The sequence below is a fragment of the Leopardus geoffroyi genome, chromosome C3 (genome assembly GCF_018350155.1).
Source record: "Leopardus geoffroyi isolate Oge1 chromosome C3, O.geoffroyi_Oge1_pat1.0, whole genome shotgun sequence".
Classification (NCBI taxonomy): Eukaryota; Metazoa; Chordata; class Mammalia; order Carnivora; family Felidae; genus Leopardus; species Leopardus geoffroyi.
In genome coordinates this window covers 53,492,559-53,511,492 of record NC_059338.1, presented here as the reverse complement: position 1 = coordinate 53,511,492, position 18,934 = coordinate 53,492,559, and the positions used below count along the sequence as shown (strand labels likewise).

At 39.4% G+C, this 18,934-nt stretch overlaps 1 protein-coding gene across 4 annotated transcripts in view; it reads left to right on the top strand.

Moving 5' to 3' along the window:
- The first annotated feature begins 10 nt into the window (after window positions 1-10).
- DARS2 (aspartyl-tRNA synthetase 2, mitochondrial) overlaps window positions 11-18,934 on the top strand; it is a 28,594-nt gene continuing 9,670 nt past the window's right edge. The window contains exons 1-12 of one of the 4 annotated variants that reach the window (XM_045452874.1): window positions 211-902; window positions 1,567-1,666; window positions 3,341-3,407; window positions 5,673-5,774; window positions 6,171-6,266; window positions 8,231-8,354; window positions 9,024-9,070; window positions 10,988-11,094; window positions 11,888-11,957; window positions 13,371-13,550; window positions 15,102-15,209; window positions 16,558-16,620. In XM_045452874.1, the coding sequence (XP_045308830.1) occupies window positions 779-902; window positions 1,567-1,666; window positions 3,341-3,407; window positions 5,673-5,774; window positions 6,171-6,266; window positions 8,231-8,354; window positions 9,024-9,070; window positions 10,988-11,094; window positions 11,888-11,957; window positions 13,371-13,550; window positions 15,102-15,209; window positions 16,558-16,620 (1,188 nt within the window). In that variant the 5' untranslated portion in view covers window positions 211-778. Of the gene's footprint in view, window positions 903-1,566; window positions 1,667-3,340; window positions 3,408-5,672; window positions 5,775-6,170; window positions 6,267-8,230; window positions 8,355-9,023; window positions 9,071-10,987; window positions 11,095-11,887; window positions 11,958-13,370; window positions 13,551-15,101; window positions 15,210-16,557; window positions 16,621-18,934 lie in introns of all 4 variants that reach the window. The other 3 variants (XM_045452871.1, XM_045452873.1, XM_045452872.1) reach the window with 3 other exon arrangements.

The window sequence follows — 18,934 nt, the reverse complement described above, 5'->3', positions numbered from 1 at the left end:
CCGTTAGTGAAGCAACTATGGTCGTCATTTTAACTGAGGTCGAGCGACTAACCCTTATCCGTCAACTTGGCTAATCACGCGAAGTTAAGTCTTCAGCGTTTTTCTATCTACGCGAAGCTTTCCTTCAAATTTCCGCCCATAGTAAACATGGCGGCGACAACTCTGCTCTGATTGGTTGAACTTGGGTGCTCGCGGCGCCGAATGAGAAGGGCTAGGCTCCCAGCAGTGATCTGGGTGTGGGTTCGGGCTTGAGAAGGTTTTGTGTTTGGGGTTTGCTCGCCCTCCCTTTTTTTGAAGACCGGAGGCCGGCCGCCAGGTGTGGGCGATTTGAAACCTGAGGCTGAGTTCCTGTTTTCCGTTCTGCCTGCGGGAACCTTTGGGGAAGCGTGGAAGGAAAGGAAGGGCGTGCGCTTGGTGACCGGCCCCTTCCTCTGCTTGGTCGCGGAGTCCCACCCTGCCGTGCTGTGTGGAATGGTTTTCGGCTCTTCTGGCCGCAGTTTGGTTTGTTAGAAGTGGAAACTGATGCATTGAGGGTGGAAAAAAGGTCTTTCCCCTATCCGCTCTCCAAGGACGCTAAAGAACTTGCAGATTTGTCTAGTTTCTAGACACGTGTACTGGAATGTTCAGCGGAAAATGGCTTAAATGTTGGAGAAGAGAGCAGGAACTCCTAGCATTTTAAGGGATTTGTGTATATTTCCTAAACTGACTTTTGACCACCATCCAACACCGGCAACTTGGGATTCGTAAGCGTCTCTCGCCATCCTGCTGCGGTTCCAACATGTTCTCCTGTTGGTTAAGTCGGCTGTGCAGGGGTTTATCCACACCCACCGGAAGGGTCACCCACCTGATCCAGGGCTCTCTCTCCAGAAGGCTGATGCTCAGTTCACAGAGGAGAATTCCAGGTTGAAAGCAGTGAAGAGCTCTGTCCTCTAAACAGTACTTCCTGTTCTCTACGGCCGGAGTGCTCTTACTCCGTTTTCCTGTAGACTTAACTGGATATCCTTATGTGTAGAGACAGATCACTCACTCCTTCCTGTCTTATAATGTAGATTTTCCCCTGGAGTTAAAAACAAAACAAACAAAGCAGAAAAGTAACCACATGAATTCTGCTTTTAGCTGATGGTACTAATAAAAAGGATTCTTAAAAAATTCTTTAATATTTGAGAATATCTTGAATAGTGTTTTCTAGTGTACAAGTGACTGGTGTCACTGTAGATTCATACTAAAGCCATTTACCGTACCATCAAACTAATGTAATTCCTAAGGTCCGATTTGGGGAAAATGTGCGCTATTAAGAATAGGGTTAATTTTAGGTCTTAACGCAAATGCTCTCTGATCAAATTTAGATTTCCTAAGACAGGGCAAAATTTACATTAAGACCATTAATTCACTTGGCTTTTGACACAGTTGCAGGTAAATCGAATAGTGATTGAATCAAATTACACACTTCAACTTACTTTGTAAGTTTAATTCATTGACATGAAATACCTAAAATGCAATAATTTAGGAGTCTTTACTGTTAAGCAATTCACAAATGATCTATTTTTAATCTTTTCTGCTTTAAAGAATTGAGTAGCTTTGTTGCTCGGACCAACACGTGCGGAGAATTGCGTTCTTCTCACTTAGGCCAGGAAGTCACCTTGTGTGGATGGATTCAGTACAGAAGGTAAACTGGCTTAAGAATGCCCGGTGGTTGTTTTCCCCCCAGTCAGTTCCAAACTTTTATTAATTTTCAACCAGTCAGAACAATACAAACTTCGTAGCCCCTGCAGGATTCTCACAATTCATTCAGTTTTAGGGTTGTTTTGAAAGACCCAAATAGAGTCACTGGCATGACATCTGTTGAAGGGTGTAATAACGAAGCGTGTTCCACTGGACTGAATGTCCCTTGGCTTACTAAAGTTGAAGAGTTCCTAGGACCAGTAATTGGGAATGGGCCAGCTGGTAAGCTTCATTACCATGAAAAAAGCTTATTTTATTCCAAATTTAGGTAGAGAAAAACCCTAAAAGGATAAACAGTGATTCCTTAAGATTAAAGCCCATTTTGTTGTTCATCTCTGTATTCCAGCATGTACCTGAATAGTACATTAATTCACAATGAAGAGTTCCAAAATACATAGATTGTGTGGACTTCCTAAAGAATGTGTTCCAAATGGATGGATATTTGACCCATACATTTGGTGACTTTATCTCCTGAGCTCAAAATCTGAGGAGACTTTCCGTACCTCCACCTGGTCCTAAGGGCAGTATGAGAAATGTAGGTTGAGTGCTAAAATGTTGGAATTTGAGGGATCTTTTGAAGGTTTGTAGAAGTATTAAATTAGTAGTTGGACCTCCTCTAGAAATTGTATCTTTTATTTTAAGAGAAGAGTTTAGAAGCACCTGGGTGGCTCAGTTGGTTAAGTGTCCAACTCTCAATTTTGGTGCAGGTCATGGTCTCATGATTCATGGGATCAGGACCCGTATTGGACTCTGCTGACAGCACGGAGCCTGCTTGGGTTCTCTCTCCCTCTCCCTCGGCCTCTCTCTCTCTCTCTCTTTCAAAATAAATAAATAGACATTAAATTCTTTTTAAAAAAAAAAGAAAAAAGAGTTTATACTGCTATATTTCAATAATGACCAAGTAGATATTTCCAATATCCTAAAATATATTCTTTGGATTTTAATATGTGGAAAGTTCCCAAATTTAGTAAAATTTTCTTATAAAGACTTAAGCCAGTGAAAATTAAAAATTCGCCTTTTGGGGCACCTGGGCGGCTCAGGTGGTTAAGCGTCTGACTTTTGATTTCAGCTTAGGTCATGATCTCACAGTTGGTGAGTTCAAGCCCCACATCAGGCTCTTCTCTGACAGTGCAGAGCATGCTTGGGATTCTCTCTCTGCCCCTTCCCTGCTTGTGCACTCTCTCTCTGTCTCTCTCTCAAAATAAATAAATAAATAGATAGATAGATAGATATGCAAGCCATCTGGATAGCATTAGTAAGCTATATATATAGCAGCTAAAAATTGAAATTGAAAATGAAAATTCTGGGGTGCCTGGCTAGCTCAAGTAGGCAGAGTGTGTGACTCTTGATCTCAGGGTTGTGAGTTCAAGTCCTGCCTTTGGCATGGAATTTACTTGAAAGAAAAAAAAGAAAAGAAAATGAAAAGTCTGGTTTTTTCCATTAATTAGCTACATAGATAATTGCATGAATGTAGGTAATGAAAGCACATAATTATGTATTATAAAAACATGGAAAATTGCATGGGGTTTTTTTTGTTTGTTTGTCTAATTTGTTTTGCCTGCTTACATTTTGGATGCAGAGATTTTATCTTAACATGTTCATTTTCTTCATTGATCAGGCAGAACATCTTCCTGGTGCTAAGAGATTTCCATGGGCTTGTTCAAGTTGTCATTCCCCAGGATGAGGTAATAGTAGGTCTCCTACTGTTGTCTGAAAGCCTCTTTGATGCTGTGGTAGAATAAGCTAAGTATGTTGGAGGTTTTAAATTCAGAAGTTTATTGTTAATGAAACTAAAAACTATCATAAGCAACACTAAGACAAATGACCAACTGGGAAAAAATATGTGCAACTCATATCACAAAGGGCTAATTTCTCTAAAGGGCTACTTCAAATCAAAACAAACAAACAAAAAGACCAGTGAACCAGTAGAAATATGAACCCAGCATATGAAAATAAAATTTATGTAAAAGAAAACGTAAGTGGCTTAATAGGCATATGAAAATATGTTCAACCTCACTCATAGGTACAAAATTGTGAATTAAAACTACACAGAATTGTCATTAAAACTGGATGGATAGCACACTGTGTTTGGGAAAACAAGTACTCATACATTCTTGTGGGGGAATACAAATTGGCACTAAGTCTACAGAGGGCAGTTTGGCAATATCAAATTAGTAAGTGTTTCAAAACATTCATTTCATTTACAGTTAGTTATCTTACCCCTAAACTTACACAAATGCAAATGACATAAATACAAGGTTCTTCATTACAGGAATTTTTTGTTTTTAATTTTTTTAATGTTTATTTTTGAGACAGAGAGAGACAGAGCGTGAGCAGGGGAGGGGCAGAGAGAGAGGGAGACGCAGAATCAGAAGCAGGATCCAGGCTCTGAGCTGTCAGCACAGAGCCCGATGCGGGGCTCGAACCCACGAACCACGAGATCATGACCTGAGCCAAAGTCAGAGGCTTAACTGACTCGAGCCACCCAGGCACCCTGTTTACAGGAATTTTTTTAATGTTTATTTATTTGTGAGAGAGAGAGAGAGAGAGAAAGAGAGAGAGCGTGTGTGTGTATGCATGAGCAGGGGAAGGATAGAGAGAGAGGAAGAGAGAGAATCCGAAGCAGACTCCAAGCTGTTAGTGCAGAGCCCGATGTGGGGCTGGAACTCATGAACTGTGAGATCATGATCTGAGCCAAAATCAGGAGTTGAACATTTAACCGACTGAGCCAACCAGACACCCCAGGATTTTTTTAATAGAAAAAAATGGGGGAAAACCTTGATGCCCCCCCTAAGAAGAGACTCCTGTAAGAAGTGACGTACATCGCTATAGCCGTAGAAAAAAGATGAAAGAAACTCTTTATGCGCTGATCTGGAAAAAAATCCAAAATATATTGTCAAGTGAAAAAAACAGGATACAGAAGAGCACATAGAGTCCTATTACCTGCATAAAAAGGGGTGTGTATGTGTGTTTGTTATGAAGTGTTCCTTCATATGAAACAATATGTAAGTTTCTGGTAACATCGGGTACCTCTGGGGAGTGGGACTTTTACTGTATATTTATTCGTACCCTTTGAATTTTGAGCCGTGTGAAGGTACTACCTGCTCAAAAAATAATTACCATTAAAATTAGATGAACTAAAAATGCCCATTCAGGGGCTCCTGGGTGATTCAGTCCATTGAGCATCTAACTCTGGATTTCAGCTGAGGTCATGATCTCAAGGTTCATAAGTTCCAGCCCCACATCAGGCTCTGCACTGCCAGTGCAGAGGATTCTTGGGATGGGATGGGATGGGATGCACTGCATGGGATTCTTTTTCTGTGTCCTCTTTCTCTGCCCCTCCCTTGCTCACATGCACTCGCTCACTCTCTCTCGTTCTCAAAATAAATAAACATTAAAAAAAAAAAATAGCTCATGTGATACTTGTTGGGCAATATTGGTTTCTCTTGTAATGTTTACAAATGCTTGTATACCTAAGAAACATATGATTTATTCAGCTCTTAGTCTTTGAAGTAAGTGAAGAGCAATGAATTATCTTTCAGGGATGAGGATCCAGAGCATAGCTAACCCAGGAGAATTCCTTTCATTTGTACTCCATTATCGCTATTGGATTTAACTGCCCCCAAGACTAACTCTGGAGACAGTTGCCTTAAAAGTATGTAGGAATTGTTTACATCCATCATTCTCCTCATTTTCCTTTAAGGAAAAAATTTTTAAACTCTTACCTAATAGTTTTACTGGCTGTGTTCTATGGAGTCAAAATGGGGATGTCATTTACCAAAGTCTTTAATAAAGTCATTAAGGGCAGCCCCAGGATTTATGGCAGTATTTAAGGACAGTAGTTAAGCCGTGAGTATTTCTATTTCCATAAATCATAGACTACTGTAGTTACTACGTATTCCTTTAAGTTCAGGTGTTCGTCAGAACTGTTTTCCTCTCTTATTCTATAGTCCACTGCTTCTGTGAAGAAGATTTTATGTGAAGCCCCAATGGAGTCTGTGGTGCAAGTATCTGGGACAGTAATTTCCCGACCTCCAGGACAAGAGAATCCAGTGAGTAGTTTAGAAACCGTGTATAAATTTGACCTGTATATATTTGCACCGTCTGCACATTCAGCAAGAGACTGAGCACCTGCTAGACATCAGGCACAAAAAGCTCTGCAAGTTCTACGAATGATCCTACAGATTCCAAATCTTCACCACAAACACACACCTGTGCAGATGGTCATGTTAAGACATCTGTTAATGAGCACATCGACCACAGACATGCATAAGAATGTCAAAATCTGGCACACACATTTATGCTTTGGATTATGTGCTCTGAGCACCTACACATTTTACATATGTAAATGTAAATAAGTGCATGTGTCTTACAGATGTTCACTGTGTACATGTCCTGATGAGTGATTTTTTAAACATAGGTCTCTTCTGTCTGTCTCTCTCTTTAAGAAAATGCCAACAGGTGAGATTGAAATCAAAGTTAAATCAGCTCAACTTCTGAATACCTGCAAGAAGCTGCCCTTCGAAATTAAGGACTTCGTGAAGGTGCCATCCTTTGTTATTAAAAAATAATAGAGTATCTAGAAAATGTTGATAACCAGTAAAGTGTTTTCAGAGTTTTTAAAAGAAAAAGTTTAAAACACAAAATCAAGTGTTTTATTGTAGCTGTATTGTGAAGTGTTCTTTTTCTTTATAATCTTTTTTTTTAAGCTTATCTATGTATTTTGAGAGAGAGAGAGAGAGAGAGCGTGCAAACAGAGAAAGTTTCCCCAGCTCCACTAACAGCACAGAGCCTGATGCGGGACTTAATCCTACAAACCCTGAGATCATGACCTGGGCGGAAATCTAGAGTCAGACACTTAGCCGACTGAGCCACCCTAGGTGCCCCTGAAGTATTCTCTTCTATTCCTCTGTGAACTGTTCTGAAATAGCAACAATGCATTAAGCTGTTGCAGTTCCTAAACACCCATGCTGCTTTTTCAGACAGCTTGAAACATGGTTCTACCTTTAAGACTTGAGCTGTTATTTTCAAGTTTTTTGTTGCTTCTGTTTTACATTTTGAAGGAAAATTTGTGTCAAGCTTGGAAATAGTCAGATGGCATGGGGGGATCCTGCATTTTTAAGTTTAAGCCTCTAACAGTGATAAAACATTTCCTTGACTTCCCAAGCATATAAATCTGATTATTGCAATTTAGGATGTTCTTTGCCAAAGTTTGAGGGGATGTTGGAGCTAAATAGCTCTGGGGAGTACACTCAGATAATCTGGAGCTTTGTCACAATTATTTACAGTTCTAGATGTATATACATCTAATTTGTAAACTGATCTATGAAAAGGTTTTTAAATTGATTGCATAGTCACTTAGTGTTACATTTAAGTTCTCAAAACTTAATCTTTTAAGTAGAAAAAGCAATATAATTACAGGGTTGATCTTTCTGTGGGGGAGGAAAAAGGAAATCCAGTTTTTCCCCCAGCTAAGCTTTCAGAACAAAGTGACAGTTCTTCTATTATCAAAGAAATAAGCTATTTGATGAAAAAGGACTTAAAAAAAGTTGTCAGCACAGACAGAGATGCAGAGATTTACAGGCTTGAAAATAAGCAGACCTTCTCACCAGTTCCTATGCATTCAGCCATGGAGATTCTGTCCCCTTGCATTTCTTCTACCTGTAGTCCAACTCAGGTGATAATGTCATAGCTGTTTGCACTCTGCTGTGTATTTAAAAAAAAAAAATTTTTTTTAATGTTTATTTATTTTTGAGACAGAGAGAGACACAGCATGAGCAGGGAAGGGGCAGAGAGAGAGGGAGACACAGAATGTGAAGCAGGCTCCAGGCTCTGAGCTGTCAGCACAGAGCCCGATGTGGGGCTCGAACTCACGAACTGTGAGATCGTGACCTGAGCCGAAGTCAGAAGCTTAACCGACTGAGCCACCCTGGCGCCCCTGCTGTGTATTTTTAAAAGATCTTTTAAGTCTTCAAATATTTTTTTCAAGACTCAACTGTGGGCTTAAATGAATGGATAAATGTTTAGTGAGAGTAGGCAAATTGCAATCAGTAAAAGGTAACAATAATAATAGTAAAAAAAGATAATCTATGCTAGTAACAAACTTAGCAGCTGTCAGAATTAAGAATGGTGTTCTAGAGGCACCTGAGTGGCTCAGTCGGTTGAGCGTCCGACTCTTGATTTCAGCTCAGGTCATGGTCCCAGTGTCCCAAGGACGCAAGGTTGTGGGATTGAGTCCCAAGTTGGGCTCCACACTAAGTGCAGAGCCTGCTTAAGATTCTCTGTCCCTCTCCCTCTCCTCTCTCTCCCTCTAGCCCTGCTCATTATCTCTCTCTCTAAAATAAAGGAAATGAAATATAAATAAATAAAAAAAGAATGGTGTTGTATTTATTCACAAATGGTGGAAACTAAAGATAAAACTGAAGTTTTTGAAAAGTCAAGCTGTGCATTAAATATCTTTTTAGTATTCAAAAAATGTTTGAACGTAAAACTCTTTAAATTTGTTTAGAAAACAGAGGCTCTTCGTTTGCAGTATCGCTACTTAGACTTGCGCAGTTTCCAAATGCAGTACAACCTGCGACTGAGGTCCCGGATGGTCATGAAAATGCGGGAATATCTCTGTAATCTACATGGTAAGGGACACCTCGATGAGCTTTTCAGCATGTCTACTGTTTTCGTCAGCAGTTTTATTGTGTCCTCTCTTTAGCATCATTGGGTCTCAAGTTGCCAGAGGTCTGGAATTCGTTTAATGTGTAAAGCAGTTTTTGAAGAAAGGTTTATTTCCAAGTGTTGTGTCTTAGAGCATAATTTAGCTCTCTATTAGGTCACAAATACAGCCGTTTAAAGGTGATGTCTTGAAGGTGGTACAGCCCTTTGGCTGTTATCTCTAAGTTTTCTTAATTCTTTATCATGCTTATACTAATTTGTTAAGAACTCAGAAATGTCCTTTGAATTAAACTAGACTCTTCATTCAGTCCTGGGTTTTTTTTCCTACTATGTTTACATTATTTTTACTATACTAGCAGAACATTTAGAAAACCAAAACAGTTCAGTAGACAAGAATCCATCAAATAGTTAAAATTATTTCATGACAAAAGTGTCACTTTATGAACCAAATAGGGTTTTATGAAAATCTTCAGCTTCCTTTTTGGATGTGTGGAAATCAGTATTCAGTAGGCATGGTAACTTATATCAGTCAAAATTCCTAATTAAAATGTAGCCTCAGATTTTTTGAATTGATTCATAGACAACATATTTGACAAATTCCTATGTGTTAAATTCTGATGCTTCTCTCTTTTTAGGGTTTGTGGATATAGAAACACCAACATTGTTTAAGAGGACTCCAGGGGTATGTATATTCCTTAAATCAGCCTACTGACAATATCCTACTAGTTATGAAATTGGACCACTTTGTTTTTATATTCACTTGGCTATATTTTTTCCATATATTTTACTGCCTCAAGATGGTCATATTAACTAGGTTTGGGTGGTGTTGTTTTTTAAATTTTTTTTTTATGTTTATTTATTTTTAAGAGAGAGAGAGACAGAGCACAAACAGGGGAGGGGCAGAGAGAGGGAGACACGGAATCTGAAGCAGGCTCCAGGTTCTGAGCTGTCAGCACAAAGCGCGACTCAGGGCTTGAACTCATGACCTGAGCCGAAGTCGCATGCTTAACCGTCTTCCACCTAGGCGCCCCTAGGTTTTGTTAAGAATTGAGAAAGTTGGGGGACCCTGGGTGGCTCAGTTGGTTAAGCATTTGACTCTTAGGTTTCAGCTCAGGTCATGATTTCAAGGTCATGAGATTGAGCCCTGGCTCTGTGCTGAGTGTGGAGCCTGCTTTGGATTTTCTCTCTCTGCCCCTCCCCTACTTGTGCTCTCTCTGTCTCTCTCTCCCTCCCTCCATTCTCTCTCTCTCTCTCTCTCAAATAAATATATAAGCATTTCTTTAAAATTAATAATAATGAATTGTTTCCTTAAAAATAAACCCCTTGTTCATTAAGAACTGACATTTTTTTTTTAACATTTATTTTTTGAGAGAGCATGAGCGGGGGAGGTGGAGAGAGAGAGAGAGAGAGAGAGAGAGAGACACAGAATCTGAAGCAGGCTCCAGGCTCCGAGCTGTCAGCACAGAGCCCAACGTGGGGCTTGAACTCACGAACCATAAGATCATGACCGGAGCAGAAGTCAGACGCTTTACTGACTGAGCCACCCAGGCGACCCAAGAATTAAAATGTCTAAACATTGGTATTTACTCTATTTATACAGTCTATGGACTTGTAAAACTGTAGTTTAATTTTAAAAAGCAGTCAGTGGGGTGCCTGGGTGGCTCAGTCAGTTGAGGGTCTAACTCTTGATTTTGGCCCAGGTCATGATCCCAGGGTCATGAGATTGAGCCCCACGCTGAACGAGGAGCCTGCTTGACATTCTGTCTCCCTCTTTGTGTCCCTCGACCCCACTTGCACTCTCACTCTCTAAAATAAAAAAATTTGAGGGGCACCTGGGTGGCTCAGTCGGTTAAGTGTCTGGCTTCAGCTCATGTCATGATCTCATGGATTGTGAGTTTGAGCCCCACGAAGGGCTCTGTGCTGACAGAGCCTGGAGCCTGCTTCAGATTCTGTGTCTCCCTCTCGTTTCCCCTCCCCAACTTGAGCTCTCTCTCTCTCTCTCTCTCTTCCTCTCTCTCAAAAATAAATAAACATTTAAAAACTTTAAAAATAAATAGGTAAAATAAAAGAATTTTTTTTAAAAAAGCAGTTAGCAATTATTGGAAAGGAATTGCACAAAATTCTTTAAGCTAGTAACAGAATTCGAAAATCATTTCAACAAGCATACATTTATTACCTACTATGTGCAAACATATTTTAAAGCCTACTATGTGCAAGCCTTTTGGGGGACTAAAAGATAAGCAAGAAATGATACTGTCATTGATCTTTAGTTAATTTCTTTTTTTTTTATTTTTTTTTTCTTTTAATGTTTATTTATTTCTGAGAGACAGAGCATGAGTGGGGGAGGGGCAGAGAGAGAGGGAGACACAGAATCAGAAGCAAGCTCCAGGCCCTAAGCTGTCAGCGCAGAGCCTGACACGGGGCTCGAACTCACAAACCGTGAGATCATGACCTGAGCCAAAGTCAGTTGCCTAACTGACACCCGCCCTCCTAGGCTCCCCGGTCTTTAATTTCAGTGATGAGCTTAAGTATTAACTTCCACCAGGCCTTAGGTTTGATTTTGTTAACAATATTTCTGCTCTCCTTCTCTCATTAAAAGGGTGCAAAAGAGTTTGTAATACCATCCAGGGAACCTGGAAAGTTTTATTGTCTCCCTCAGAGTCCTCAACAGTTTAAGCAGCTTCTGATGGTTGGTGGTTTAGACAGGTGAGCTCTATTGCTAGTAGTTCGTTGTCAGAAAAAGAAAGGGGAGGGAGGTGGAGAGGAGAAAAGGGAACACAAAATATCTGATCTCTTAAAAGAAGTTAGGAAATGTGTGAACATTTGGAAAATACTTGTAAAATACCCTAAACATTATAGTCGTTATTGAGTAAAGATTTTTTGGGTGGCCACCATATGCAAAGCTCTATGCTAGTAGATGTGCAGGGAATTAGAAACCAAAAAGAATAGGTTTCGCTCTCCAGGAGTTAATGAATGTAGTAAGACAGAGTAATAAATAAAACCAACTGTGATAGAACCCAAAAATAAGTTTGTTAAGGGTTGCAAACTTGGTGTAAAGAGGTTTGAAATGATATTGTTTTGGGAAATAGGAAAAAAATCTTTGTGGGCGAGGCCTTCTGGGATAATGCGGGGTCTCAGCAGATGAAGATGAGAATGGGAACAGCCTGGCACAAGCCATGGAGCGACAAGTGTTTCACATTGGCCAAAGCAAAGCAAAGCAAAGAGCGTGTGTAAAGCACTATAGACTGCCTTGCATGCCAATCTAATATATGAATATCAGAAGGTGCCCTTGTATATTTTTAAGACAACGTATAGTTTCTTGTGGGTCTGCTGTATATCTGCTTAGATTAGAGCATCATAAAGAATTTTTAAATTTCTTATGTTCCTCCAGGTACCATTATTAATTTATTTCATAGACTGCACTGCCATGAAATTTTGGGGAAAAGTATGTGTATCTTCCTAGAATCATGCCTCAAATCGTGCTATTTTTCAATTGTAGATATTTTCAGGTTGCCCGATGTTATCGAGATGAAGGTTCGAGACCAGACCGACAGCCCGAGTTTACTCAGGTACTAAGTTATGTTCACTTTTGTCTCTCACTTACTCAGCCTTGCTATGGCCACGCATTTCAAGACCGGGCCGTAATTTCATACACAGGCTATACCTTGTTCTATTGCACTCCCCTCTCGCATGCTTCATGGACATCGCCTCGTTTACAGGTTGAGGGTTGTGGCAGCCCCGTGTGGAGCAAGTATCCGCACCGATTTTCCAATGGCATTTGTTCACTTCGAGTCTTTGTGTCACATTTTGGGTAATCCTTGCAGTATTTCAAACTTTTCGTGAATATTATATTTGTTTTGGTGATCTGTGACCAGTGCGACTCACTGAAAGCTCAGATGATGCTTAGCATTTTTTTTAGCAATAAAGTGTTTTTAATTAAGGTGTATACATTCTTTTAGACATAATGCTATTGCACACTTAATAGACTACACTATAGTGAAGTATACCTTTTTTTTTAAGTTTTATTTATTTATTTTGAGAGTGAGAAAGATGTGGGATAGAGGGGCAGAAAGAGAGGGAGAGAGAGAGAATCCCAAGCAGGTTCAGCACTGTCAGCACAGAGCCCGATGTGGGGCTTGAACCCATGAACCGTGAGATCATGACCTGAGCCGAAACCAAGAGTTGGTGGCTTAATCAACTGAGCCACCCAGGTGCCCTAAGCATAACTTTTATATACAGTAGGAAACCAAAAAATTAATTTGACCAACTTCATTGTGATATTCACTTTCTTGCGGTGGTCTGGAACCAAACCCACAATATCTCTAGTGTATGCCAGTGCTTTACTGCTCATTACATTTACTCATCAGATGTTTAATTAAACTAACCTGCAGTTGAGACACTAATGGTTTAATTTTTGATCCATTCCATATGTCCGTTTTATAAGGAATATAGTCATCAATTAAGAAATGCCAGAGATTCCAACAGTGTTTTAATGGCCATGGTAGGATAAAGTTCTTAAAACAAATCTCGTACGTTAAGAATCAACAATTCTGTATGTTGGTATTTAATCTGTCTAATCTTTGGACTCATCAAATCTATCATGATTTGATTGTTGTATGATACCATGTTAATCAGTATGGTGAAGTGCAAAAATCATAAGCTTTGGAGTTGGCCAGACCTGGAATCAAATGCAGCTTCACTATTTACTAACTGCATGTACACAGGCAAGTTACGTAGCCTCTCCCAGCCTTCAGCTGTGAGAATAGCGACGAGAACTAAGCAAGCTGATATTTGTAAAGCATTCACACAATGCCTGACATAAAACAGATGTACAGTAATATTTGTCCCCCCAACCTTCATCCATGCATTAAGTATTTTTATGCAGAATCCTGTGATAACTTGAAACCAGAGAAATATATAAATATGTACATATTAATATCATGGCTGTTTAAGTTAGTTTCCATATGTTATTTTGGTTTCAGATTGACATAGAGATGTCTTTTGTAGACCAGATTGGAATCCGGAGTCTAATTGAGGGCTTGCTCCAGTATTCCTGGCCCAGTGATAAAGATCCTGTGGTGGTTCCTTTTCCTTCTATGACTTTTGCTGAGGCATTGGCCAGCTATGGAACTGATAAACCTGACACTCGCTTTGGGATGAAGGTACCTCTCTTCACTTTTCCAAGACTCTGCTCCACATAGTCCTAGTCTTTTAAACCACTTTGAAATTTACAACAAATTACACACACTGTTACATTTTTTGTTGTTAATCTTAGCCTTGTTATCAAGCTACAGCAAGAGAGAATAATAGCCCATTTAAACTGTAGTAATTTTTTTCTGTCTACTGTATTCTAAGACGCATTTCTAAGAGCAAGGTTCTTGCTGTAAAGTTTTTATTACTGAGAATTTATTAATTATGTGGATGTTAGCGGTAACTTGAAAGGAAAAAAAAACCCTATTCTTTCCTCTTCAATTTTTCTTAAGCTAAAATGACACTTGGAAGACAGATGATTAAGAGTTATTCTTTTTTGGCGCGCCTGGGTTGTTCAGTCGGTTAAGCATCTGACTTTGGCTCAGGTCATGATCTCACAGTCCATGAGTAAGCCCCGCGTCGGGCTCTGTGCTGACAGCTCAGAGCCTGAGCCTGCTTCAGATTCTGTGTCTCCTTCTCTCTGACCCTCCCCCATTCATGCTCGGTCTCTCTGTCTCAAAAATAAATAAACATTAAAAAAAATTTTTTTTTTTTAATAGTTATTCTTTTTCCCTAGCCTATAAAGAGCTCAAACATATGGAAATGTTTATTCAAAGTATCAAAATCTACACATTTTTAACTAAGGGTAAGGGTCGTATTTCTATAGAGCAGTTTCCATTAGCAAAGCCTCTCATTCATTTGCTCTTAGGAACAGCCCTTCATGTCTGTCATGCTGGTGGCATTTCTGTATCCCATTTCTCAGTGCACATTCCTTAGAAGTTGAAGTTCTACCTCGTCTATAAATAGATAGCATTAGGATGTCTTAGGATGAAAAATATATAATATACAAAGTCCTAACTACCAGCTTAACAGCTGTCAACTTCACCACTCTTTATTTCTTCTTTTGTAATGTGAAATAGTGGTTCTTTTTTTTAATTTTTTTCATGTTTATTTATTTATTTTGAGAGAGAGAGAGAGAGAAAGAGAGAGTATGTGGGCACACACGAGTGGGAGGAGGGCAGAGGGGGAGGAGGAAGAGAGAGAATCCCAAGCAGGCTCCACACTGTTAAGCGCAAAGCCCAGCTCAAGGCTCAAGCTCATGAACCATCATCAACCGTGATTTTGAGCTGAGATTAAGAGTTGGATGTTCACTCGACTGAGCCACCCAGGTGCCCCTGTTAAGTCAGACTTCTTAGGTTAAATTCTGGCTCTGCCACCCACCAGCTGTGTCATCTTGGCTGATTTAGTGTCCTCTCTGTGCCTTGGTTTCCTCATATGTTACATGGGAATAATGAGAATACCTATCTTAGAATCTGTTGTACTGATTAAATCAATTAATAATAATGAATAATACATTAGAATATTAACCCTTGTCATGGTGCCCAATGCATGGTAAACACTATGAATGCACTCTATAAATGTTAATAAGATCTACTGGGCTCTTTAGAATCTTGTTTGTAAACGTTTTTGAGATAAAAATCACTTCACTTTTTACTTACCTTTTTTTGTTGCCCATTTTATAGATTGTAGATATTAGTGATGTGTTCAGAAACACAAAGGTTGGATTTCTTCAAGATGCACTTAGTAAACCACAAGGAACGGTCAAGGCCATATGTATCTCTGAAGGAGCAGTAAGTCATGTACAGTTCTGTTTCTCTAAGGCGTATATTTGGGAAGTAGATATGTTCAACAGTAGCACATTTAAACTTCAAGAAGAACAATTCTTTTCATAAGAATATATATTTTCATATGAAGTCTAATAGTGTCCCCAAAATTGTAAGTGGAGAATAAAACCTTGTGAGTATGAGTTTACACTCCAGATCTAGAGGTTTTTTCCTTCCTTTTAAAAAATGCCGTAAAGTACTCCTCTACTTCATCTGGGTTCATTCCCACCAGTGATGAGCATGAAATCGTGTTCATACCCTGGCTCCAGCCTCAGTTTATCCAAAGGCTCCCAGCCCCTATCAGCTCCAGCACTTGCATGTTGGTTCTCAGTCTTCCCAGGGCTCTGGTCTTGTCTGCGTTCAGACAGGGGAGGAGAAAAGAAGTGATGCTGTGAAAAGCAAAAGACGAAAAACAAGGGCAGGAGAAGGAATGGTTGGTCTAGGCGAACACTGACCCTGAAGCGATGAGACACGTCTGTTTTCTGGAGTTAGCCCACCTGTGCTGAACGTAATTTAATAAGAGGGGTTCCAGAAGTGCTTTGAAGAAAATTACTAGTTGAAAGACTACTCATTTGTATACTGGAGCATATTAGTGTATTCAAAATGGGAATGAGAATTCAGTCTCATTACTTTTTATTCACGTCACGTTTAGTGGAAAGTAATTTGTGTCCATACTCTAGACATAATGAATGTGTCCAGGTAAGCTCAGTGTAATGTATATTGTGTATTGTTATTGTTTGCCTTGATTTGTGTATGCCCGGTCTTCCCCATGCATATTATAAGAAGTGTGGGGTTGTGAACCATGTCTACACCTTTTTGTGTCTCCCATACCTAGTCTAGCGCCCCAAGAATATTAGTTATGATGATGGTCAGAGCGTCTCATTTACAAAGCTTGATGATTTAGATGATTTAGAAAAAGTAAGATATAAAAAGCATTTTGAGACCTGAAATAAGCACATTCTGAGTCCTCTTTTTGATCTGAAAGTTATTTTTTCTTACACAATTCAGCTGTAAAGATTCGTTTTGGACATTTACCCTCCATATCACACACACAGGATCTTCTGTGGAATACATTCACAGCCATTTCCAATGAGGCCTGCATAATTGGCGGGGGGGGGGGGGGGGGGGGGGGGAGAATGTTAATAGGCCCTGTTACAAGCTTTAAAATTTTGTCCCTTGGAAGCAGAAACTAAACTTCTGTTGAATCCTACTATTGTGATGGAAGGACACAAAATATATTTGTATCCCATTTGATATCATAGACATGTTTATGAAGCCGTCATATTGTAAGCTTACTTTGATTTTCTTTCATCAGAAATACTTAAAAAGGAAGGACATTGAGTCTCTTAGAAAATTGGCAGCTGACCATTTTAATCAGGTAAGGATTTAATTGCAACAGTTTTTTTCTCTTTTAGGGATCCAGTATTTTTAATAATTGTTAGAGCTCTTATACAGTCATTAGTTTTGAGGTCTTGTTACTTCAGAACATTTTTGTCTTTTTATTATTGTCTTTTTATTACTAAAGTTAATCTAATCCCAATTCACCATTAATCAAAATGTGAAAGTTCAACCATAGTTTTTAAAATAAATGTGGAATTTAGGGCACCTGGGTGGCTCAGTTGGTTGGGCATCCGACTTCGACTCAGGTCATGATCTCACGGCTCGTGGGTTCGAGCCCCACATCAGGCTCTGTGCTGACAGCTCAGAGCCTGGAGCCTGCTTCAGATTCTGTGTCTCCCTCTCTCTCTGTCACTCCCCCACTCATGCTCTGTCTCTCTCTGTCTCAAAAATAAATAAACATTTAAAAAAATTTAATAAATATGGAATTTTAATTCAGTTAGGAGTAGATTAGAGCCCCGTGTGCCCAAGGTTTGAAAGAAAGCCTGCATTCATTGCTCTTCCCATACCCGTTTTAAAATCCGGAATACACCTTTGACAGACACATGTGTGTTCTTGGCTTGGTGAATGGTAGGACTGAACTATGGAGGACTGGGAGTGGGGGATGGGCCTTCTTACCTTGTCACTGGACCTGTCGATGGCCTCAGCCCTCTCAGAATCAGTAACTTTAAAAATAATCATGCTCTTTGGGTCATTGGTTTTCTGTGATATGCTTTACAGAAAACATTCTAAATACGAGAAGACTACGTTCATCATAGTATCATTTACAATAGGAATAAAATGAAATTATATGGGAATGATTAAATAAAGTAAACTCAAAGGAATTAAAATTGCTTTTTGTTTTTAAGTTCATTTATTTTGAGAGAGAGAAATCACGAGTGGGGTAGGGCAGAGAGAGAGGGGAGAGAGTCCCAAGCAGGCTCCGAGCTGTCCGCGCAGAGCCCAATGTGGGGTTCAAACTCAAGAACCGTGAGATCATGACCTGAGCCAAAACCAAGAATTGAATTCTTAACCAACTGAGCCACCCAAGTGCCCCTAGAGTTGTTTTTTAAAACTTTGTCTCCAAAGAGTTTGTAGTATGGAGGTAATGTTCATGTTGTAATGATTTGTATGAAAAGGAAAATACAGAATTATATAAACACTGCTCATAACCATGTAAAAACACAGTATTTGTGGGGCACCTGGATGGCTCAGTCAATTGAGCAGCTGACTCTCAATCTCAGCTCAGGTCTTGATCTCAGGGTCATGAGTTCAAGCCCCACATTTGTCTCTGCACTGTGCCGGAAGCCTACCTGACACACAAAACAAAAACTCACAGTATTTGAGTATTGAAAATGGACTCCTCACCCCTCCCACCGCCATATCATACCTCAGGCTTAAAGGGATTTTTCAATAAGAAAGAAAAAGATTAGGATAATGATTTCCAAAATAGATCAAGGCAAAATGACAAAAGTCAGAGTAATATAAAAAGCTTTTCATAAAGTTAAATGAGTTTAAAGAATGATCCATTACATCTCGTTGTTCTTTGACGTAGAAGTTTTTTTTTCTTTTATGAAATGAGGTACTAGTAGATAATGTTTTAGGTTTGTTTTATGCCCTTGAAAAAATTCAAAATTGGCAATTCTAGATCTCCCAATTTTGTTTCTTCACTTTTATCTTTCTAGTGTTTGAAATCTGTATCTAGAAACCAAAGGATCAGTAGCCTTTAGTTGATAGAACTCTTATTAAATTTTCTGCTTTTCCTCCTCTTCTCTTTTCCTCTTTTCTTTTTTACTTTTCTAACTTCCTGGATTTTTATAGAAGAAATGGGCACTGCTTCTGTTTTTTCAATGTATTTATTTACTTATTTATTTATTTTTAAGTGTTTATTTATTTTTGAGAGAGAGAACGTGTATGTGATCAGGGGAGGGGCAGAGAGAGGATGGGGGACAGAGAATCTGGAGCAGGCTCCGTGATGACAGCAGCGAGCCCGATGTGGGGCTCGAACTCATGAACCATGAAATCATGACCTGAGCCGAAGTTGGATGCTCAACCGACTGAGCCACCCAAGCTCCCCTGTTTTTTTCATATTATTAATATATTCTAACTTGGCTTACATTTGTAATATGTGTATGAATTAGCAATATGCTACATGCACATAGGTAAAAACACAAATGGTAAAGAAGGATTAACAATGAGATGCAATAAGTGTTTGCTCTAGCTCATGCCACTTCAGACCCACTCCAACCAGAGCGCTTCCATTTTTAGATATGTATCTACATACTGCCTTTTTTTTTACTTCTCCATTTTGAACT